Source organism: Gallus gallus, chromosome 15, assembly GCF_016699485.2.
Source record: "Gallus gallus isolate bGalGal1 chromosome 15, bGalGal1.mat.broiler.GRCg7b, whole genome shotgun sequence".
Lineage (NCBI taxonomy): Eukaryota > Metazoa > Chordata > Aves > Galliformes > Phasianidae > Gallus > Gallus gallus.
In genome coordinates this window covers 6,896,183-6,919,340 of record NC_052546.1, presented here as the reverse complement: position 1 = coordinate 6,919,340, position 23,158 = coordinate 6,896,183, and the positions used below count along the sequence as shown (strand labels likewise).

General features: G+C 51.1%; 3 protein-coding genes across 6 annotated transcripts; 2 read left to right on the top strand and 1 right to left on the bottom strand.

Moving 5' to 3' along the window:
- Nucleotides 1-2,648: 2,648 nt before the first annotated feature.
- Nucleotides 2,649-8,180, top strand: LOC112533511 (sodium-dependent serotonin transporter-like). The gene is made up of 13 exons (XM_040648247.1): nucleotides 2,649-2,841; nucleotides 4,250-4,384; nucleotides 4,577-4,796; nucleotides 4,947-5,085; nucleotides 5,198-5,332; nucleotides 5,799-5,902; nucleotides 6,068-6,195; nucleotides 6,387-6,499; nucleotides 6,574-6,705; nucleotides 6,791-6,890; nucleotides 7,243-7,343; nucleotides 7,542-7,709; nucleotides 7,890-8,180. The coding sequence occupies exons 1-13, from the start codon at nucleotides 2,649-2,651 to the stop codon at nucleotides 7,968-7,970; spliced, it is 1,749 nt and encodes a 582-aa protein (XP_040504181.1). The 3' UTR covers nucleotides 7,971-8,180.
- An 853-nt stretch (nucleotides 8,181-9,033) lies between these two features.
- LOC107051594 (uncharacterized protein C12orf76 homolog) lies at nucleotides 9,034-10,199 on the top strand. Its single transcript, XM_046901306.1, has 2 exons — nucleotides 9,034-9,209; nucleotides 9,286-10,199. The coding sequence occupies exons 1-2, from the start codon at nucleotides 9,116-9,118 to the stop codon at nucleotides 9,369-9,371; spliced, it is 180 nt and encodes a 59-aa protein (XP_046757262.1). The 5' UTR covers nucleotides 9,034-9,115; the 3' UTR covers nucleotides 9,372-10,199.
- A 538-nt stretch (nucleotides 10,200-10,737) lies between these two features.
- On the bottom strand, nucleotides 10,738-23,042 carry ANKRD13A (ankyrin repeat domain 13A). Of its 4 annotated transcripts, none has more exons than XM_415193.8 (16): nucleotides 22,841-23,042; nucleotides 22,110-22,217; nucleotides 19,922-20,054; nucleotides 19,662-19,786; nucleotides 19,185-19,230; nucleotides 18,347-18,490; nucleotides 17,720-17,915; nucleotides 17,093-17,159; nucleotides 16,310-16,391; nucleotides 15,771-15,829; nucleotides 15,047-15,183; nucleotides 14,524-14,681; nucleotides 13,966-14,076; nucleotides 13,472-13,623; nucleotides 13,191-13,255; nucleotides 10,738-12,681 (listed from the first exon to the last, which is right to left on the bottom strand). In XM_415193.8, exons 2-16 carry the CDS (start codon nucleotides 22,206-22,208, stop codon nucleotides 12,483-12,485), a joined length of 1,773 nt encoding a protein of 590 aa, XP_415193.5. In that variant the 5' UTR covers nucleotides 22,209-22,217; nucleotides 22,841-23,042; the 3' UTR covers nucleotides 10,738-12,482. The 4 variants fall into 4 exon arrangements, with proteins under 4 accessions (XP_415193.5, XP_025011387.1, XP_040504469.1 ...); XM_025155619.3 differs by having other exon boundaries at nucleotides 22,110-22,188; XM_040648535.2 differs by having other exon boundaries at nucleotides 23,003-23,042.
- Nucleotides 23,043-23,158: the final 116 nt, after the last annotated feature.

Genomic DNA, 23,158 nt, shown 5'->3' with positions numbered 1-23,158 from the left:
GGCAGCGACCCGCAGGGCTGGGCGATATATGAGGACGGAGCCGCCCCTCGTGTTGTGGGACGCGTGGCAAAGCCCTCTCCCCGCACAGCCCCGCAGAGCCGTGCCGGCCCACCGCGCTCCCGTTGGCGTCCAGCACCGAGATGGGGATAATGAGCTGCAAAGCCCGATTCGGAGGAGAGCCGGAGACGCGTGCTATCAACATCGCAAACAGTCCAACGAAAGCCCCGACTCGCAGCTCTTATTAACATCTCCTGTGTTTTTCTGTTCCCTCATTCGACGCTCCAGGACATTTCCATAGAAACAGCATCCTGGCTCCTTAGCAGTCCTGTTTCCACTAACCGCAAACCACATTAAGCACGGGGCGGAACGAGGGAGCTGCAGGCTGAGGGTAACGCAGAACTCGTCCCTGCAGTTTGCCTTTTGCACACGGAGAACCTCTGTGCCACAGCGGGTCGCAGAGGAACCCTATTTCCTCCCGCAGCCTTTGCTTTTTGCCACTGATTCCGTTGCTGGATGCCCTAACGTGGGCAGATGGCACCGGAGGGGCTGTCGGTGCCGGGGACCCCAGCCTCAGCCCTGCAGGTGGCACACAGCTGTGCTGCTCTGCCCGGCTTTTATTCACGTCCTACGGTGCTGAACATGCAATTAAGGCAGAGCTAATCAACGGTCACAATGAAGGCATCACAGCCTCGTAAAGCACCGCCTCGGCAAGGATGGGCGGGATGGGATTGGCCCCCGATTTCTGGAGTCTGGAGAGCTTGAACAGGAGCACGTCGAGCTACGCTTAATGTGATTAAGTTGCATCTCTGCGTATCACCCTAATTGAATTATACTGCCCACTGCTGCCTCTGTGGCTTAAACAGAACGGTGGCTTTAAGACCACAGTTCAGCTCCCTGCGTTTCGTGGCACGGGGGAGCAGGTTGGATGGAGGCGCTGTGCTAATCGGATCAGTGTGCTGCTCAGAAACTCATCCCACCCGGTGGCAATTCAGATTCGAATCTGATTTCAGCTACATTTCAACAGTGCGCTCTGAACCTTAAAGCGGTTCGGATGCAGCCGCACCTGCAACTGTTGTGGCATCGTAGAATGGGTTGGGATGGAGGGGACCTTAAACGCCGTGCAGTCCCAACGTGCTGCTGGGGGCTGGTGGCCATCTGTCAGATCGGGCTGCCCATGGAGCTGGGGCCGTCCCTGTTCACTGCATGAGAAGGGACCCAATGGCCTTTGGGGGTCCCTTCCAACTCCAGCGGTTCTGTGATCCTACGGCACCATAGAGCACGCAGACATATGGACAGCAGAGTGGAGGACTGGGACCAGAGCAAAGAGAGCTCTCTCGAAGCAACGGGGATCTCAGAGCCTGCTCTGCATGGAACTGAGGGCAGGTGCCTGGGGCCAGCAGCGGGGCGAGCCCTGCCACTGCAGCTCAATGGGCTGGGAGCAGAGCATTGGCATCACCAATTGGAGCTGTGGCAGCGAGACCTGGGGGGAAATAAGGGTCAGCTGCAGAAAAAGAGCTGCTCGTTTGGTGCTGTTGCTATGATACCAACACTGTCACTGCTGTCACTCACAGGGAGGACTGTCCGGGGGGATGAAGCCCCAGCACTCTGCTCAGACACAGCCATCCCCAGGGAGGCACGGAGCACCCAGCAGCCGAGCACCGCTTTGCTTTGGTCGCTGATGGTTTTCATACCCACACCCACGTTACAGGAGGTGCTGCTGGATTTCACAGCTTCGAGTGACACGGATCCCCTACAAACCCCTGGGGGGATTTAATGGGCTCTCACCTGCATGCTGAGCCCCAGCCGGGGAGCTCTGGGGGGCTGGGGGGCACTCAGCCCTGTGCAGCAACAGTAAACGTGATACTTTAATGGGGCATTTCCAACAGCTCCCCGTGCACGTGCTGCAGCACCATCCACGTCCAGAGGTGTCCAGCTGGCGTCACGTCGTCACAGCAACCCGCCGTCCGTGTCCCGTTTTGATCTCGTTTGTAGTTTCTTTTAATTACGGATGAGGGGTGCCTGGAGCACGGTGCCCACGGCCTCCTGCAGGGCTTTGCTGTGCACGGCTGCACGCTGCAGCCGGGGCACAATGCAGGGAGCCGCCTGTTTTGTTTGCAATGAACTTTGCTGTTCAAGTGTCAAATGGAAGAGGGCGACGGCTCTCGGTACCGCACCATTCCCCCCCAGTAATAAATAGCATGTGGGCTGCAGACGTTATTCCACTTTCCAGTGGTACCACCACTTGCACCTCCCAGAGCTCGAAGCACCACTGACCGTGGCAGAAGGTGGAGGTGCCTCCGGCCTGCAAACTGCACCAAGGACAAAGAAATAGCGTTGCATTGAAAGGGTGCAGAACCAAACCACCACCTCCGCCTTAACCCCACGTCTGCATGCAAACAAAACCCACCCCGACAATAAAACGCTCTCTTGGATGCGGGGAGCAGGGGATGGAGCTGCGAGCCTCCCCACTCCTCCTGCACTGATCAAAGCACGGCTCTCCCCATTGGAGCCATGGGTTCCCAGCTGGAGGTGGGGACACATAGGCAGCCAGACCCTCCCCTCCTCACATCTGTCATCAGACGGAGAAAAATCCATCCTTCCCTCCCCAAGTTGCTCACCCGACCCCGCAGAACTCGCAGGGGCACAGAATGGGGGAGCGCTGCCCCATGCCTGCTGGCCCCCCTCAACACGATGGGGGTCCCGGAGCCGTCCCCGTGCCCCCGGCCCACCCCCGGGACAAATGGAGCAAGAAGATGGATTTCCTCCTCTCGGTCGTTGGGTTCGCCGTCGATCTGGGCAACGTGTGGCGCTTCCCTTACATCTGCTACCAGAACGGAGGGGGTAAGGACAGTGCCGGGCTTGCTGCAGCCTGCTCTGGGGGAGCAGAAAGCTCTCTGTGGGCTTTGGGATGCTGAGAACTCGCTGTTGCTTTTCTCTGTCTGTCTCTAGCTGCTCCTCTTCGGAGACGGCAGCTCCGCTTCTCCCCACCTTTCCTCACCTCTCTGCTCTCCCATCCCTTCCTCCCTTCCCAGCCCTTTCCCACCCACCCCATCCGTGCCGTCCCCGTCGGGCACAGCAAACTGCGCCGGGCCAGAGGGATGGAGCTGCACGTTTGGGGTGGGAGGCTCTCGCTGATCTCCTCACCGGGTCCAGGCAGACTTCTGGCAGGCAGTGCTTGGAATGACCCCGCACACACCTTCGGTCTCAGCTCCACGCAGCCGTGGTGCGGGATGGAATGTGAGCCCTGGGCTGTGAGCACAGCGCTGCGCAGCACGGGGTGCTCCCTCCCATAGAGAGAGCAGAAGGTAGAAAAAGCTCCATGAAGGAAACATCTGGAGTCAAGGGCAACTAAATAAATTGCTTTAAATAGACCAGAATAATAATAATAATAATAATAATAAACTCTCGCAGAGAAATTATAAATGAGGAATGAGAATACTGTGCCGTTTGCAACGGCACGGTGGATTTAATTGCTAAAGTCGGTGTTCGGGTAACATCTCCTCATGCTTGGGGAAATTAGAAGGAGATCATTAGTACCACGCTCAAGGCTACAGCGTGGATCCCAGGTGCCCCCACGGAAGCAGTTATTTGTGCCTTAATCCTGAGGGACGGGCAGCGAACTTCAGCTCCTCTCCTTCAATGCAGAGGGAGCTGTGGGCCCTGGGTGGGGAGCTGGGCTTGGGCTGCACCTCCAGGGAGGGATGGATGGACTCCCAGCCACCATGAGCCTGCAGTGCCGGCAGCGCCGTGCCACGAGGGCAGGGCAGCAGGGATGTGATGCCCACAGTATGTGGGGGCTCTCACAGAGAGAAGCCATGGGGGTTCAATTAACTACACCCAGCTGAGCCATCCCGGCAGCACAGAGAGCAGCTCCGCTTCTAAGAAGTCCACTGGGCGCAACACAGCTCTGCTAAAAGCACTGTGGGCATGAATAATGTAGATGGCAGCGTTAATTACTTCTATCTTGGGGTGACAATCAGGGAGATTTTCCCTCAAATTCCCTACAATTTGAGACCTAAGAGGTGCACGGCGCCTCATCCCCTGTGTCTGCCTTCTTCTGCTCATTGCATCAGCCCGGCTGAGTGCTCCCAGCAACGCACCCACCTGTGAGCTGCTCGGGATGCTGCAGGGCATCCCAAAGCCTGCGTGCATCCAAATGCTCATCCATGCTTCATGACACATCCCTGTGCGTGCTCACCGGCTGGTACAGGGTAGCAGCAGTCACCCCACTCTGCTCCTCACCCCACAGGAGCCTTTCTCATCCCATACACGCTGATGGCTGTTTTTGGAGGGGTGCCCCTCTTCTACATGGAGCTGGCCCTGGGGCAGTTCCACAGGACGGGAGCCATTCCCATCTGGAAGCACATCTGCCCCATCTTTAAAGGTGAGCGACTCCCAGCCGCGCTCCACGCGGAGCCACCAGCCCTATGAAACACCACCAGCAGCCCTATGAAACACCACCAGCCCTATGAAACACCAGCAGCCCTATGAAACACCACCAGCCCTATGAAACACCACCAGCCCCATGCAGGGCACAGAGAAAGGCTCAGCTTTCCCATTGCCCCTCTCTCCACAGGCATCGGTTTTGCCATCTGCATCATTGGCCTCTACGTCTCCTTCTACTACAACACCATCATCGCTTGGGCACTCTATTACTTCTACTCGTCCTTTTCGGGCACCCTGCCCTGGGCGAGCTGTGACAACCCCTGGAACACACCCAACTGCACCAACTACTTTGGGAGGAACAACGTGACCTGGACCAATTTCTCCAGGTCCCCTGCTGAGGAGTTTTATACGTAAGTGTCCACGTGTGGGCAATGAGTTGGAGTTGGGCTATGTCTCCGTGGCAGCACTTGGCTCGCCGTGCAGGGAGCAGGACAGGGGGCCTGGCAGCTGCCCGTGGGCATCATGGGGAGGTGAGACCATGAGACCCTGTCCGGCCATAGGAGGAAGGTCCTGGAGCTTCAGAAGTCTGGTGGTCTGTACAACGTGGGGGGGATCCGCTGGCAGCTGCTCCTCTGTCTCTTCCTCATCTTCACCATCGTTTACTTCAGCCTGTGGAAAGGGGTGAAAACCTCTGGGAAGGTGAGAGGAACCCAACGCTGCTGCAACCCTGAGCTAAATGTGGGGCATCACCTCCTCCCCACCCCTGCAGCCAGGTGCCCGGTGCCATGGCTGACAGCTGCCCCTGCTGCAGGTGGTGTGGGTGACGGCCACGCTGCCCTACCTGGTCCTCCTCATCCTGCTGCTCCGTGGGGCCACCCTGCCTGGTGCCTGGAGGGGGGTCCTCTTCTACTTGCGCCCAGACTGGGGCAAACTGCTGAGCACAGCGGTGAGTGGAGGTACCCCATCTCTGCCTACCCTGCCCCCCTCTGCCCCCCCCCTCCCCGAGGCCAGCAGCACACAGACCTTTCCCGCAACGCGCACCCACCTCTGCCCACTGCTCCTGCAGAGATGAGATGCCCTGGATGGGCTCTTGGAAATGTAAATCTATAATTGAATCACCCATCTCATTGCTGCCACGGTTTGTTCGAGCCGTGTTCTCGCCCTGGCTTGACAATAGGCTTCCTGTGGGTAATTACCAGGCGACACTTGAAAATTCTCATTAAAGATAACCAGGGCCACGCTGCTGCCTGAACCAGGCACAGAGGCTTGAGGCTCCCTTTGGCTTCCTCTCCCCCTGGGCACAGCATTCAGGGTTAGGGTTAGCGCATCCCTGTGCCAAGGGGGGGCCTGCTGTGGGGTGGGCAAACCACAAAGCACCCACCCATCCTCCGGCTGCCCGTTGCTTCTGCCAGGTCTGGGTTGATGCTGCTGCACAGATTTTCTTCTCCTTGGGTCCCGGATTCGGTGTTCTTCTGGCTCTGGCCAGTTACAACCACTTCCACAACAACTGCTACCGGTGAGCACCCGCTGCAGGACGCAGTGCAGGCACGGGGCTGTGCCAGCACGGCTGTAGCAGAGCCCCACGGCCACGGGCTGAGCACTTCTGCCCATTTCCCTGCTGCTGTGGGCGTGCAGGGAGGGCTCAGCCTCTCTCCATGTCTCCCTGCCTTCTGTCTTCCAGGGATGCACTCATCACCAGTGCGGTGAACTGCCTCACCAGCTTCCTCTCGGGCTTTGTCATCTTCACCGTGCTGGGCTACATGGCTGAGATGCGGGATGTGGAGGTGGAGGATGTAGCCAGAGACAAAGGTTTGCCCCCCCCACTGCTCCAGAACCCCATCTTGCCTGGCTTCGTGGTGCCCCTGCTGGAGCTGGGGGGTCCCTGTGCACCCAGGGGTGCATGGAGGACAGCGAGGCCAGGACTGCTCCCCTCTGTGCGATCCCTGCACTGCTTGCCAGCACCCAGAAGAAAGGCAAAACCAACCTGCACCCCTTCCTAGGTCCCAGCCTGCTTTTTATCACCTACCCCGAAGCCATCGCCAACATGGTGGGATCCACCTTCTTCGCCATCATCTTCTTCCTGATGATGATAACGCTGGGGCTGGACAGCACGGTAGGAACCTGTGCAGCAGCGCTGGCACAACAGCAGGGGGAAGATTCTGTCTCATCCCTGCGCTCTGTTGGCAGTTTGGGGGCCTGGAGGCCGTGATCACCGCCGTGATGGATGAATACCCCCAGGTCCTGGCCCGGCACAGGGAGCTCTTCGTCCTCGGCCTCATCACAGTCTGCTTCCTGGGCTCGCTGAGCACCCTCACCTACGTGAGTACAGCCTGGGGAGGCTGCCAGCCTGTGCTGTGCCCCATCGCTGAGCACAGTGCCATCCCACCAACCCACCTCCATCCAGGGCGGTGCCTACGTGGTGAAGCTGCTGGAGGAGTTCGGTGCCGGCTGCTCCATCCTGGCCGTGGTGCTGCTGGAAACCATAGCTGTGTCCTGGTTCTATGGTAAGAGGGGGCACTAGGATGGGGCCCAAGAGCCACTGGGATGGAGCCTAGCAATGGGATGGGACGTAGCAATGGGGTGGAACATAGCAACGGGATGAAACATGGCAATGGGATGGGACTTAGCAATGGGATGGAACATAGCAGTGGGATGGAACATAGCAACAGGATGGGACTTAGCAACAGAATGGAACATAGCAATGGGATGGGACTTAGCAGTGGGATGGAACATAGCAATGGGATGGAACATAGCAATGGAATGGAACATAGCAATGAGATGGGGCTTAGCCATGGGATGAGACCTGAGCCCACTGGCTGTGGCTGCCTTGCCCCATGACAGCTCTGTCCTCTGCAGGGATCCAGAGGTTCTCCCATGATGTGAAAGCCATGCTGGGCTTCACCCCAGGGCTGTTCTGGAAGGTGTGCTGGGTGGCCATCAGCCCTGCTCTGCTGGCAGTGAGTAGTGCATTTCGCAGCCCCTCCTGCCGCTATGCTCCAGGGCAAAGCTTGAAGCTGGCAACCAGGCAGGAGAGCTGAGTGCAGCCCTGAGCCTTGTGCTGCAGCTGGCCCACAGCTGCAGAGAGTCAGCAGGGCTGCTCAGTGCCGGAGCACATCCATGAGCTGCTTCCTGATTGCCCTGTGTGGGTTCTGCAGTTCATTGTGGCCAGCTCACTTCTGGAGCAGCCGCCCCTGGCACTTTTTGGCTATCAGTACCCAGCATGGAGCACCTCGCTGGGACACCTCATAGGAGCATCTTCCTTCATCTGCATCCCTGTCTACATGGTGTACAAGCTGGTCTGGACGCCGGGGTCCCTCAAGCAGGTCAGAGCTACACCAGCACAATGCTGTCCCCAGCTGTCACCCCCCCCCTTTTCACCAGTTTTTGGGACATCTCTGAGCTTGGGGCTGTGGCAGCCCAATGGAGGAGCAGCAGCTCCCGCTAGCAGAGCTCGAGGTCCCATTGCAGGGAGGGAACCCATTGCTTTTCTCTTCCTGCTTCAGCGCCTCGCCGTCTGCATTCGGCCGGAGAAAACAGTGCGAGACCCCCAGGTGGAGGCTGTGGGCATGGAGCCGGCCCTGTAGCACGACGAGGGGATGCAGAGGCTGCTCACTGCTCCCCGTTCCCACGTAACACCCATCAGGCAGGCAGAAGGCTGTCCCTTCCACCGTCCCACAGCTGCAGGCATTGGGAGCATGCAGTGACCGCGGTGCCTCCTGCAGTGCAGTGTGCGGGCGCTGCACCGCTGCTCCGTGTGTCGGTCCCCTTTCAAAGAGAAAACAAAGCCTCAGCTGGGAGCAGGCTGTGTGTTTTTTGGCTTTGTGGGGTTCATCCCCCCCCCCCCCCCCCCCCGCTCCGCTTTGGGATGAAAGCAGAGCCCCAAAGGCACAGCAGCGTCCCCATGGTGACTGTCACCTTGTGTGGGTGAGGGATACCTCTGGTGTCACCATGCTGCTGGCTCCACGTGCCCTCATCAGCTGCAGTCACCCCTCCTGTGCTCACAGCAGCTAACAGCGAACAGAACTGGAGGGTGCAGCCAAGAGCTGAGGGCACACAGTGATGGAGGGGACCCAGGGCTGAGGGCACACAGAGGGGCTGGGGGGAAAACGGGGATGGGAGGCATATAGAGATGGGGACAACAGCAGGGTAGGGAGGACATGGGATTGGGGGTGACACAGGGATGGGGGACACATAGGGATAGGAGACAGTGATATCTGATAGTGATGTCTGATAGTGACGGGACAAGGGGGAATGGCTTTGAACTCAAAGAGGGGAGATTGAGGTTGGATGTGAGGAAGCAATTCTTTGCTCAGAGGGCACTGAGGCCCCAGAGCTGTGGGTGCCCCATCCCTGGAGGTGCCCGAGGCCATGGATGGGCCCTGGGCAGCTGAGCTGGGGGCAGCCAGCACATGGCAGGGTGGGGCTGGGGGGGGCTTTGGGGTCCCGTCTAACCTAAACCATTCTATGACTCTGCGAGACACGTGGAAGCGGGGAGAACAAGGGGATGGAGGGAGACACGGGAATGGAGAGAACACGGGGAGAACTCGGGGAACGCAGAGTTGTGCAGAGCTTTGGAGGTGGGGGGGGGAACACAGGGCCGGGCGGGGCACAGCGCTGACGCTGCCGGGGCGGGGCGGGCGGCAGGAAGAGGAAGCGGCGCTCTTCGCCGTGCTGAAGCGGAGAACCGAACCGAACCGAACCGAGCCGAGCCGAGCCGAGCCGAGCCGAGATGTCGCTGCGCGGCTGGGCGCTGGCCGTGCTGGCCGCCCTGACCCCGGCGGAGCGCAGCCGGCCGTACGCCGTGCTGCAGAAGCAGAACCTCGGTAAGGAGGGGGCGGGCGGCGGCTTCGCTTTGTGCGGCGCGGCGGGCGCTTAACCTGTCGGCCTCCTCCCTCGCAGTGCTGCTGGGCAGCATCCTCAGCGCCCTGCTGCTCACCATCGTCCTCATGGCCGTCTGCGTCTACAAACCCGTCCGCCGGCGGTAGCGGCCGCGTCCCCGCCCGCACGGACCCCCCCCACGGACACCCGGAGCCGCCCCGCGTGGGTTCCGCTCGGCGTCACCGCGGCCGCTTTGCGGTGATGGCGTTCGCAGCCCCAGCGCTGAGCTTCGGAGCCACGGGGAGCAGCCACGGACAGGGACCCCTTCCCAGCCCCAGCACATCCAGGGCTGGGGGCAGCCGGGCCCGCTGGGAGCTCTGCGGCGGAGCTGCAGCCGGATCCGCGCCGCGCCGCTTTGGGTATCGAATTCAGGGTTGACGCCGAAGCCACACACGTGCGTACGGATGCTGCTATCTTGTTTTGTTTTGCACTGCTGGGATTAGTAACTGGATTTTGCTTACGAAGCGTTACTTCGGTATTTAACATAGGGGGCTGGGGTAGTAATTTATTTTAGGTTTTTCAAACCATACCTCCAGGGCGAAGGGGGTGGTCGGCTCTGCAAGCCCTCACTGCAGCCAGCGGGTCCTGCTCTGTTATTAGGGTCGGGGATAGCTGGGGGTTCCCCCTTTGCTGCTGCTCTGTGCGTCAGTAGATGAGCCTGGCCTGGAACAGACCCCATTTCTAGTCTCGGTGAAGCACGAAGGAGGGAGCAAGCTAACAGCAGGATGGTTCTTCCTGCCCTCCTCCTCAGTTGCAGAGCTCTGGCTCGCTGATTTCTGCATCCTTTGTTCCGTGTAACACTGTGCCCATAGCTGTGTGCTTGGTGGTGGGTGCAGCTCCGAGCTCCCTGCAGCAGCATTGTTTGCATTCATTCTTCACCCCCCCCCCCCCCCCCCGCTCTGTCTCTCTGTACAAATAAAAGAGAAGTAAACACTGCAGGACTCCTTTATTTATTCATGGACGTTCAGCTGTAGCTGTATGAAAGGCCGAGCAGTCCCCAGGCCCAGCTGTGAGCTTACAGCTTACAGGACAAGGGAGGAGAAGGAGCAAAAAGGATTTCCCATTGAAGCGCATCGTGAGTTACCACGGACCATAACCAAACTCCACAACAACAGCACAGAAGTAGGGCCACAACTTACAGAGCTTTAGTTAGCATATGTCAAAGCTATTCATAGGTTCAGAACACAGATGAAGCTCTTTGTCACTGAGGTTCTGCTTTCCCACATAACCCCAAAGTCTGAAATGGGCAGGCTCTTTTTGGACAGCAGCGTTCCTATGGCCATACAGTGCAACTCAGTCCTGCTCCTTTCCTGTCTCTTACTCACAACACGGTGCATACAGAACAGACCAAGAGCACTGAAGCCCCAACCCCAGCCTGTGTTGTTTGCTGAAGACAGATCACTGAGCCCCAGTTTAGTTTTTCCTCCTCACCTTGGAAACGCTCAGTAGCAAAAAAGCAGTCAGACAGCACTCTTACAAAGGTAACAGCACTCTTTATTTCCACTGGAGGAAAAAAAACAACAAGAACAACAAACAAAACCAACACAATTTCATCTTTTACCCCATAATGTTGTCAAGAGCTCAATGCCAGGCTTATTCCCTTTCCTGCAACCCAGAAAGTCACAGTAAGCCTCTTTCCAAAGAACAATGCAGTTCCAACACAGCCCTCTGCCCCCATGCAAAGAGTTGCATTCCCCATTCCTGCAGCCACCAGGAAGCTATGGAGGGTTGCAAGCTGCAATGTTAAGCATGATGCAGATAGACACTGAATTTTAATTGCCTGCTACAGAAAAAAAAAATAATAAAAGATACGGATTACTGGTTTAAAATGGAGTTCTAAGCTACCAACCATCTCTCTGGTTGTGTCATAATGATTTTAAAAGGAGTTAACGGTTGCACACAGCTGCCCTGGTTTGCTCGAGGAGAAGTGCAGGGTTAGGCAGCATGATCACAGCGTACGTACCATGGGTTCTCACAGCACTGTGAGCAGGGACTGGGCAATATTGCTGACGTTTGACTGCTGTAAGGCCTTCCCGTGGGCGTACATCGTTGTGTACGTGTGGAGTGCACTTGAGAGTCACAGTGTGAGTACTGTAAACACTGACAGAAGTGCAAGTAGAATAGCTACAACTCTATTGTAGGAGGAAAGACCTGAGGAAAGCTGTTAAAACCTATTTCTGAATTGTTACGATACCATTGCAAGGAGGGCAGTCATCTTGGCTTGGTTTAAAATCAATAAAAAGATTCAGATAAAAAAATATATGTATTCACATGAAGGATAAGCGTTTGAGTTTTAAAAAGCAACACACGTTTTCCCTTTCAGATGACAGAATTAAAACTGATCTTCCAATAAGTACACATTAAAAATCTCACCTGACTCTTCTCCTGCTTGAATTCAGCAGCACCCACACGCAGAACATGCACACACACACAGTGATCTCAAGGAGCACCTGTATCTATCGCTCATCTCCTTGCTGCCCTCTGACTATGGGAACGAGCTGGTGTTGAATCACTGCAGAAAGTGCTACTTCAGGAGGATGGTCCCACTTGAGGAGCTAAAATTGTACAGGCTGCTTGGTTTGTCTGATTTCAGGAAGCGCTAGTTTAATCTCATGCTTGGATTAGCTGTTCAAGTATAAAATTATCCCTTGTAAGCAGGAGCATATGATAAAAGTCTCAGTGACTGGAGAAGAAATAATCATGTATAAACAGAACTAACAGAGAGCATCTGTCAGCATGAAAACTACTGTATGTATGTAAATGCATATAGATACCTTCCATGTAAGAACTGGAAGAAACAGAGACAATGGCTTTGAATTATTCTGAAGTGACTACACAAATGAGTATTTCTTTGGTAAGTAATGAAGAAGTTTCCCTTCTGAACTCCTCATAAATCAGGTTTTTAAAACTTCAACGCAACCCTAAACCCTGGTGCTAAGCAAGCCTTCCACCTGCTCTTTGATAGACATGTTTAGGTAAAAGAATACATCACAGCTAAGGCTGCACATCTGGGCAGCCAAACACAGAATGCCCAGTTATTGAATCTCCCTCAAAAATTAAAAACCAATTTAAAAACCATCAGCTGCTGTAGCTGATATCACGATGACAATGAAGAAGGCAGGTGAAATGTTTACTTAAGCAATCCAGGATTGGTCTTCAGCCTGAGAGCTCTGAAAGCCTCCAGCTTTGCACAGATTTGGTCATGCTTATTTCAAGAGCTATTTTTCCACAAGAGAAAGCTGTAGAACTTGCTGCAGCTCTGCATCTTCCTCCTCACGGCGTTGCCTCTCTCGCTCCTCCTGCTCTCGGACAGACAGCTCCATGGCAAGCTGCAAGTCTTTTTCAAAACTAGAAGGTTCACTAGGGCTGCTGCACTGTGAATTACCTGTGCTCGTTAGATAGCTCTCCTGCAGTGCCCTGTAGAAAGCAGAAAGACAGAGAACTTTGAGAAGGAAAAGAGATGGAGCTTCTTTCCTGTGTCCTACAAGGATCCTCCCTAGCAGCTTGCGTTCAGCCTGCAAGCCTGAATCACAACCTTACAGGGCAGAAAGCAGCTCTCAGTGTACGACAGCCATTCTAACAGCCATATGTAAAACTTGTTCTTCTAGGGTTCCTCAATATGCCAACCTAGAGGGACCAAACTCACAGCTTTAAGAGCAGAACAGAAAGGCTGTGTGTAATAGGAGAAAAATCAGTTACATGTGCACGTCAGCTCTGGAGCTGAGCTAAAGGGACATACTATACAGACTAGCAAGGCCCAGCCTGGAGCTCTGGCGTGTTGAAAAAAGCAAAGTTTGAAGCAGCACAGCAAGACAGACCTTGAATTCTGTGCATCTGCCACCTTGTGTTGAGAAAAAAATTGCTTCATGCTACTGTCGGACATCCTTTGGTGTATTACACATGGCTTGACACAAATAATCAGTTACCTCTGATACTGTATATTGAAGTCCTGTGAATATGCAACTGCTCCATTGGAATGCGCCCCCACTTCCTAGAAATTGAAGAAAGAATTTCATACATTGGCAGTGCAACTCGCTCTTATTTCTTCTTCAAAATAAATTACTCTATTTTTCTCCTCTGAGGTTCTTGGAAAATCCATCCTACGTGGCACTTTGTACATAATGGCTTAATTTAGAGATACAGCTATTGCTGCACATTTCCTGTCAAAGCTGATGGATCTGCACTGAGCAGATTACAGCACACTTACTTTATTTCCACTGGATTCCAACAGACTCTGCTGAATAGCAAACTGCATAATCTCATTATCCTCATCGTGCACATGTATGTTCCTACCATCATCTTGGACGTGGTAAGATTTGGGGATCTCAAACACTGACTGGTCAACCTCAAAATTAGCACCTAGAGAAGCAAAATACAGTTAAAGCACGGCATAGGATATTTTTGCAAGTTGTTAATAGAAAAAAATCCAATGGATGTTCATGCATGATTAACTCCAAAAATGCAGACAAGCCACCTGGCTACATGTAGCCAGAGGCTCTGGCAAACAAGCGTGGCAGTAAGATGCAGTACAGCCCTTCTTAGGTAAGGTGGCTGAACCCTGACAAAACCACAGTGGAAGAGATGAATACTCAGTAGCTCTGACTTCTCTGGGGTTGTTTGCAATGGATGTAAAAGCTCTTCTACACACTCCACAAGCAGAAACACAAAGAGATGCCATCACTGCATTCTTTCACTCCTCACCTGAATCCCCCTGCGCACTTCCAACTGTTTGTGATGTTCTCTCAGCTGTCCTGCAGCTGTTGACATTTTCAAATGTAATTCGAGCATTCAGCACATGAAATAAGGGAATTTCTATTAAAAAAAAAAACAATCTGCATCAAAAAGGGAAGTCTGCCATTCATTTTCACACCTGCAGCCACATTTAATCTCATGATCCATAAGCAGCATGTCAGAGCAAAGTGAACCACAACTCGTATCATCAAGAACTTGCCCTTAGTCTTTGCCTCTAGGTCCAAGAGATTGTTTAAAAGTAAGATTTGCCAAACCAAAGACATTGAAACCACAAGGAACAAGCTAAAAACAGCTCATTCTTACTAAGTTATACCATCTTTAAAATCATGCCTCTATACTGGTCATGGAGAATTTGGACCCTATGTTCCCAGACATAAATAGTGTACATCTTAGTTCTCATGTGGCAAGATGACTGCTAGAACTAACGTGGTTTCTGTAAGTCTATGTTGCAAAAACAATACAAAGAATGGAAAAGAAGACCCTAGAATAAAGATTGTTAAACATTACCAATTTTGACAGGGAATCCTGGTGGAAATTCCAGAGTGATGAAATCCCTTAGTCTGGCAAAATGAGCACTAGTTCTGGCCATCAGATCAATGATTGGAGTGACTTGCTCCACAAGAGACAAGGGAAACTCTTCACTCATCCACAAGGTTGCTTTAAATCTGAAAGGGTAAGTTGTATAAAAGCATCTTAAGCATACAGATCTGGAAACTGAAAAAGTGAAATACATAACACTTCCACCTGCTTCACACAAAGAGCAATAGTTACTGCTTTGAGAAACCAAAGCACACTCTTGGTCAAGCTAGAGATAAACCATAGGAGTTTAGTGACACCTTGCAATAGGGAAGGGTCAGGTGTTTGAAAAGTTACAGCACTAGAACTAAGAATAAGTCCACGGCTGATTACTTCCAGACGTCTCTTGATTAACATTGCAAAGAGAGTGAAACTGTACTGAATGTTTGTAAAATACAGTTTCCAGAGGTTAGAGGACTGGCAAACTGGAAATAGTTGAAGTTTTATTTCTCACTTCTGCGTTCGAATGGTGACTTCCTTGGGTCTTCCTATATCTCTGCCTTTCAAATCGAATTCTGGATCGAAGTATTCCTCTGGAGTAATAGCAGTGGGATTGTTACTTGTGGCATACTCTGTTGTCTTCACTGCACTCTACATAGCAAGAGAGAAAAAGACCAAAGAAGTACAAAACAAGCAGTATATACCCCTTATGAAGGAACTCATTCCCTCTTTTAGCAGCTAGCAAACCTGTATCTGCTATGGTTAAATGTGTCCAGATTGAAGGTGGTTTCTAAAGCCATACTGGGACCAGTAACAACCCATTACAGAAAAAACACACGACACAATGTTGACACAGAGCTACTAAGTGTTTCTGACACCACATTACCACCATCTCCCACCTGAGGATCCTGCTGGTCTGTGAGCACAGCTCCCCAGATTATCTGTGGGCTGGCACTAAGGACACCTTCCCCAGGTTTATCATTGCTGTTCACATCCCAGCTACTGCTTTGCTATAAGATTTTATATCTTTTTCATGGGAGCATTCAAAAAGGAAGTATGTACTACTAATGCGGGAACATTTGAGGGTTTAGAACAAATGAAAATCTCCCCAGGGAAAATTCAAACCTCATTATGTAAGTTGCTGCAGAGCTAAGGAAATAGGAAGAGATTCCACGTGCACACAGCTATCAGTACAGACCTCTGTGCCACAGGGTCCTGTTATGAGGTCAGACACTCACCTGAACACCGTACTCATGCTCCACTGTACCCAGAAACGATTCCAAGGGGCTCCTGTCAGCTTCAAACAACATGAAGAACAATTTAGCAGCAAAATTTCTGCAAAATTACACAACAAGCTAACAAGCAAGGCTTCTAACCCAGAGTACAGTAAGCCAGTTACAGTTAAGAGGAAGCCCATATTTCCTGTAAGCTTCAACAGGCAAGCCCAGGACCTAAAGGTGACAGAGTAAGATGGATACAAGATCCAGAATAGAGACAAGGATTTCCAGATGTTTCTATCAGCAGATCACTATTATTCACAGTGCCTCCCATGCTGACCCCCCAGAGCAGGCCAATATTTCCATATGAGGTCACCAGCTACCCATCTTTTAATCCAGTTTAAACATTAGAAAGGCTCATGGGACTAGAAATGAACAGAAAACCTAAGAAAACAAAGCCCAGACGAACCTTTAAACCTGGCCAAAACAAAGTAAAGGCATGAATGCATTAAAGAGCCAAAAGGTTGTACTTAATTTCAGTGATCCTATAGGAAAACTACCTTTGTATCTTTTCTTTTCCTCTTCTGTTAAGTGTTCTGTTCTGATCTTTGTGACTACATTTACATTGTTTGCCATGTACACCTTTAGAAGAAGAGCAGAAGGACAAGAATCACCACAGGTTACAAAACCAATAACAGAGCCATAAATATGAGCATAAGGCAGAATAAACCAACATGGATCTGCTTCTTATTGATAAAGATCTTAATCCTTAACATACCAGCGATCAACTGGAAATGCTGCACTTGGATTTTCTATTCCTTTTTGTATAATGAAAGCCCCATGTACCATTTTCTTGACAGCTCCCTGCCTAAGGCTGAAGCTGTACAGCCACCTGCTGGGCAAGCAGGTAAAACAGAAACACCACAAATCACCCAAAGTGGTACTTGAATTCATGCTACCAGTTTCTTGCTGCCATCAGTTCCATCTCCTTGCAATACTGTTACTAGAGTGCCCATGGTTCCTCCTCTTTTAACAGCGAAGGAATAATAACTCAAGAATGAATTCAATTCTGTTTTTCTGGAAGGCAGCTCCAACAGCTACACTGAACCTTTTCCCCTTCTTCTGCTGAAATGCTTTGATCCTCCTTCTCCCCCAGAACTCCTAGGGATGTGCCACAGGCACCACCCACCCCTCACACAAGTTTGGCATCCCTGGAGATCCTCACTCCCACCCTGTTCTGTAACACAATGAAGCCCTTGATAGGAAACTTAGAACCTAAAATATTCAAGAAATAAAGGCAAAACACAACAACGTTTCAGTTAGCTGCATAGAACAGACTTTACCTTTGCTTCATAACCATTTACACCTTCTGCTTTTTCAGTCCTCCAAACCCAGAATCCAGATGTGGTTCTGCCAAAAAGCAAACACAAGTGCCTAAACTGTTGCACTTCTACACAACACATGGTCCATTTCTTCCCCAAAACACTTTGTACAAATGACATTTGATAGGTTATTCGTTTATTAACCCCAGACAAAAGCACGGGTCAACCCATCCTTGTGCACACACACCATGACAGCGCTAAGAAAGTCACACTGCTCCCATTCTTCAGATCATGGAAGATGTCCAGAGGCTCAATCAGAGATTTTATATTCAGATGTGGACACCTGAGCCACAGAGGAGGAAGGCAATCTACAATAATCTATTTAGTCTAACATCCAGCTCTCAACACTGAGTTCGATTTCTCAGCTGACACTGCAGTTTGGGAACTAGGTGCTAGGAAGTCTTTGTCTCTGGATGTGTAGATGCTGTAGTAAATACAGCTCACTGAACACCACATGGACAAATTCTGGGAAGCTCTGAGGAAGTGCTAGGTATACAGGATAAAGAAACTGCATATATACATCTCACTTTGAAGGCACGACTCAGTAAGCTTGTGGTGTTGATTTATAAGAGAAACTTTGTACCTTACCTTTCAAAAGCAATACTTTTTGTATCAAGGCACGTGTTGATAATTGGAGTTGTAAGGCGTCTTTCCACTTCTCTTCTTTTTGGTGTCATAGATCCCAGTGTCAAACGTTCCATGTGTTGGGAAATCTCAAAACGTTCCGTGGTAACAAACTTATCATCATGGTTAATCTCAATTAGCTCTGCCCAACCTTCAGCATCTGTTGGAACAGTAGGTCATTTTAAAAGACAAACAACATAGCAGTAGTGCTCCGCAATGGGAAACCAAACATATACTGCATATCAAATCAGGGTAGAAGCTAGTTTGGTGTATTTTGCACTCAGAGTTGGAACTGCATCTAAAATTGTATTTTATTTGGAGGCAAGAGAACCAAAGGGAGAAAGTATATAAGAATTTGATGTAGAATTTTTGCCCTATTACCAAATGTTGACCTCAGATTAACTCAAAACAAAGCAATCAAGCAGCTATGTTAAAACACAGAACACCATCTCCAAGACATTCACGGTAACATCCACAAAACTTGCTTAAAACTCAGCCTCAACAGATCTTTTGAGCAAAAATAGGGCTTCCCACTGTGGTTTATCCAGCACTTGGCAATCAGCACTGCTGACATGGTAAGAAAAAGCATACCTTCTCCCTTGAAGATCAGGCTGCGCCTTCCCCTCTCCCAGCTCATGTTTTCAAATCCCAGCAATGTGATATCAACTCTCAATTTGGCACCACTTTTCCAGATGCGACAGACATCACTCGGACAAACTCTAGAAACCAGTGGAACTATAAAACCAAGCAACACATAAATAGAAAATATTCAAGAAACTAAGCACGTGGGAAAACTGAATTCAAGTAGAAGTGCTACTCGTAATACATTAATTACTCAATACTGTGATCATTATTCCACAGGAAACAAGACAACGGCTCTCTTTACCTTTAAAGTGATCAGCTATAAGGGGCAAAACCCATTATTTTAATTTAAAGATTAACATGAAAAGGGATGAGAGATTGGTTTTAGCCCATTTCACATCTTAGTCTGAACTAATCTCAGTCTGATAGATAGATAGCTGCTTGGAAAATGAAGTCAGCCATAAGTCCTAGCATTCATTCCTTTAAAGCAAAGCAGATACTTCCAAGAAGCCTGTACATCTACATGCCAGTCCTATCACCACCTTAGTCATCAACAACCAAAGATACACAAGCAAGACCCTGAGAAAAGCCTTCACCGACTCTGACAATGGTTAAAGTCTCTAATAAAAAAACAAAAAACAAACAACCCCACAAACAGAACGGAAACAAAGAACAATTGCGATACAGAAATACAAAGGGTTATTCTGAGAGGTGATGGTAAGTATTCTGGGGAGCAAGGAACAATGATGCCAATCAGTCTCTCCCTCTGTATAGCCTTTGTGACACTGGTAGGAGCGAGTCCTTTCGTCTACTGCTTAGAAGAGGCACCAACAATCAGGATTCTTACCCCAGCTAGTGAACTCCCATTTCATTTCCACATAAAAGTCAGGAGTCTGGGAAAGGAAAAGACCCTATGAATACTTCACAAAACAGTACTGATTTAACATTCAGCACAGCATTTCCCACGAATGTTTTAGATAAAGGAAAACTCAAAAACAAACAGAGCTTCAGACTAACAAGCACATACAGACTTCAGTCTGCTTTTGCTTTATAATGAGCTATTCTTCCTTATGTTATTACAGAAGCAGCAACACCTTAACAGCCATCCTTGAACACTGAAGTTCATGACTACAGATTTCAAAATAAGGTCAGGGTAAAAAAGTCTCCACCTCCCACAGGCCTATGCAATGTATGAACTGAAAGGAAAGAATGAAGTTGTCCAAATCCAAATTAACTGGACTCTGATCTCTGTTTGTCCTATTTCAGTTTACTCGACTGAACAACTGCAATCAGACTTACAGTCTGGAGTCAACTAAATAAGCACCTCATTAATCTTCTGGAGTAACTCAGGGACTCCTCCAAGCGTCCTGGAGGTCTGCTGATAGTCTCGGTGCTGCAGAATCATATGGACCATCTCTGGATCTCCTGTGCTGATAGCCTCATGTAAAACTGAAAGAAATCCAAGCACGAGATGGTTTCAGTTTGCTTCCTGAGCAAAAATGCACAACACAGAATCAGTCAAAGTACAGCACCTGCAACTGAGAAGTACTAACACACCGTTTCTGTTTGAAAAATTATCTTTACCTGTCCATCCCTGTGCATTCTCTTTAGTTACATCTGCCTTGTGCTGAAGAAGGACTTTGGCAGATTCTATGTAACCCAAGGAAACAGCAAGATGCAGCAAGGTCCGGCCCCGGGGATCACGTTGATCAACATCCTGTTGAGTATCCAAGAGATAAGCAATGCTGACGTTGCTCTAGCAAATGCAGATAACCACAGTGCACTGAGAAGAGTTCACATTAAACTTGTTGGAAATAACCTAGGAGTCAACGTTCCCTACATATGCCCACACAGCTCATGCTACGTAGTCACTCTGCAGACTGTGCTGCCCTTCTGCCCTCAGTACACTGCAATCTCACTTCCCCACCAAAATAAAGAGAAGCAGGACAGGGCCTACAAACTGGCGTCACTACAAAACACAACTGAGCTCCCAGTGATGCTTCTCATTTCTCTTCCTGTAATTATTTCCCCTTCTGAAGCAGTCCCTTTTAGGAAAAGAGAGTTCTGTGTGCATTGAAACACGCACAGTTAACAGCTCGAGAGAGATCACTGGAGGATTTAATGTACAGCGTAACAGGAAGGGGAAAAAAGGGGAAAAGAAACAAAACAACTCAACAGGCGATACAACACCAATCTTGTGTAGCACTTTTTGAGAGCATAGAAGCAAATGGTAAGTTACAAGGCATTCATTTTACTGACACACACGGCACAATGAAGAGCAAATGCATTTTGTACGAGTCACTAAAAATAAGAAACTACACAAGCATAAATATCCAAAACATGCAAGCACAACATACTCATACCTTACATATCTTTCACTATTAGCTTAGAGATTTGAAACAGAAGAGCATCTATAACTAAAGGAAAAGGGGAAAGTCAATAGCAGAACAGGAAAGTTATTATGCAAGTTAACGCGGTTATCTGACAGCATCAAGTTTGAAAGATCACACACAATGGGGGAAGCTTCATTTTAAAGCATTCTTTTCTCACTTCTGCTCTGGAATACCAATGCATCTGCTTCCCCACTTCCTACAACTCCAATGCTAATTGCACTAATGTGGGAAGGAGCTCTGCTAACCAGTAAACCACTATTCCACCCCTCCTTGCCATACCCAAGTGCAGCTGGCAAAGTGCCTTTTGATTCCTTCACGTGCCTCTCTGCCAGCAAGAAGCTTATCCCAAGAAAGCAGGAGGAAACAGATCTTTGGAATACTTTAGAGGGGACAAATAATATTTAAAAGCAGATAAAGTAAGAGATGGATATGTCCCATCTCAACACGCTGCTAATTGCCTCACAGTGAGGAGTACTTGAGGCAGGGAGGAGCGCTCACTCACAGGTGTGGATGCTCACTTAGCCCCAGTCTCACAAGGACAAGCAGCACAAGGATCCTTATTTGATTACAAACATTCACACATCAAAATGTTACTGCAATAGAAATAAACCGAAACAGCGTGCCAGCAAGGTTAAGGACTCTGTTAAGGATTAAGATTAAGTGAATTAGATGACAACGAACTGCATTCCAAAGATTCTCCTTCGAAATCAGGAGAGGTGCATGCTCTCAGCAAGCATTAGTAAGTCGTGGAGCACTGTTAGAACTGCAGATGGCAATCATCAGTCAGGGGTGGCACAGCCCAACTCAGGATCACGTCCTTGTGGTGCCAGGCAGAATGCAATGAATGTGTTCTGCTCCCAAACGATTCCCCCCTCACCCCGGTGTGCACCTGAGCCTTTGCACAGTGCCTCAGCACAAAGGCTGCTTGCAGCCTGAGCTCTGCTGCAGCAGTTCAGACTGCTATTCCCTTACGTCATTACTGTTTCTCCCTCAGCCATCCCAAAGAGGGAACAGCTTTGTATTTTTCTACTCAACAGCATGAAACAATGAGTCTTTTTTTTTTTTAATTTGTAATGGAGATGCTGAGAACACTCCAGCCAGTATAAAACTGCTGCCTCTAACCACTGCTGGTCTTCAGCAAGCCACAGCCTGCCCTCATTTCCAGCAGCACTGCTGCACTCTGATTTTCCATTAAAGCAAGCTGCGTTTGCTGCTTCTTTTGTACAGAAAAACAATGGAAGTCCATCACATCCCTATACCTTCTTACCTCGCTCTCAAACCCACAAATAAACAGGTGCAGAAGGAGAACAGTCCCACCAACCTGGCACAGACCCGGGGGCACAGCTGAGGCTCTCTCTGCCCAGGAGGGCAGCAGTTACCTGATCTTGCAGCTCTTCATCCAGCCGCCGGTACTCATTGTTCCACACCAGGACATGCAGGGGGAACGCATCGCTGGCCCTGCCGGGGGAACTCATCATACCACGCACCTACAGGAGCAGGGGAAGCAGGCAGCCTGCCCTCACTGCCCCCCGCTTTGTTTAGGGGTGCCCCATGCAAAATCCCACACCCTGGGGGGGGGTTGCTCCTACTGGCACCCTCAGGCCTCTGTCTCAGGGCCTCCCCCTCAGGACCCTTCCCCAAACCACCATCCCTAGGGCCTCCCCCAAGTCCCTGCTCCTGAGGTCCCCTTTAGGCTCCAGCTTCTGCCCCCAGCCCTCATCCCTGAGGCCACGTCCCTTCCCCTCTCCCAGACCCCCACTCCTGTGACTCTCCTTGAGTCCCTCACTCTTGCCCCCCTCCCCTCAGTCTCCTGCTCCTGGAGTCCCCCTCAGACCCTTATCCCTAGGGTCCCTCTAACACCTCAGCTTCTGCCTTCTCCTCCTCCTTTCTTTTCCCTTCCCCCCCTCACCCCGACCCTCAGCCCTGGTGCTCTGCTCCTGCCCACCCCTCTCTGATCCCATTCCTGGAGCCCTCCCTGAGACCCTCGCTCCTTCTCCCCTCCCTTATCCCCCAGACTCCTGCTCCCAGGGCCCCGCTCCTGCCTCCCGCACCCCTAGGCCCCACCTCAAACCCCAGCTCCCGTTCCCCTCCGCCCAGGCCGTCTCCTCACCCCCGTCCCTTCGCCCCTTCCTTTCCCTCCAGGGCAGCGGTAGGGACGACCCACAGCACGGCAGGTGCGGGGAAAAGAGCCCCGCACTTTCCCCTCAGCCTGCAGCCAGCGGCGGACCCCGGGCAAGCGGAAATCGCTGTTCCCCGCTCTCCCCCCACTTACATACGGGGCGTCCCGCCCGCCGGCTCCGCCATCGCTCTCCGCTCGGGGGGGGTGCCGCTGCGGCGTAACACGGGACGAGGCGCCCGGTGCGCACCGCTTCCCCCCCACCTCCGGGCAGCGTTGGTTTCTCCCGCCCGCTCTGCCGCGGAAGTAGGA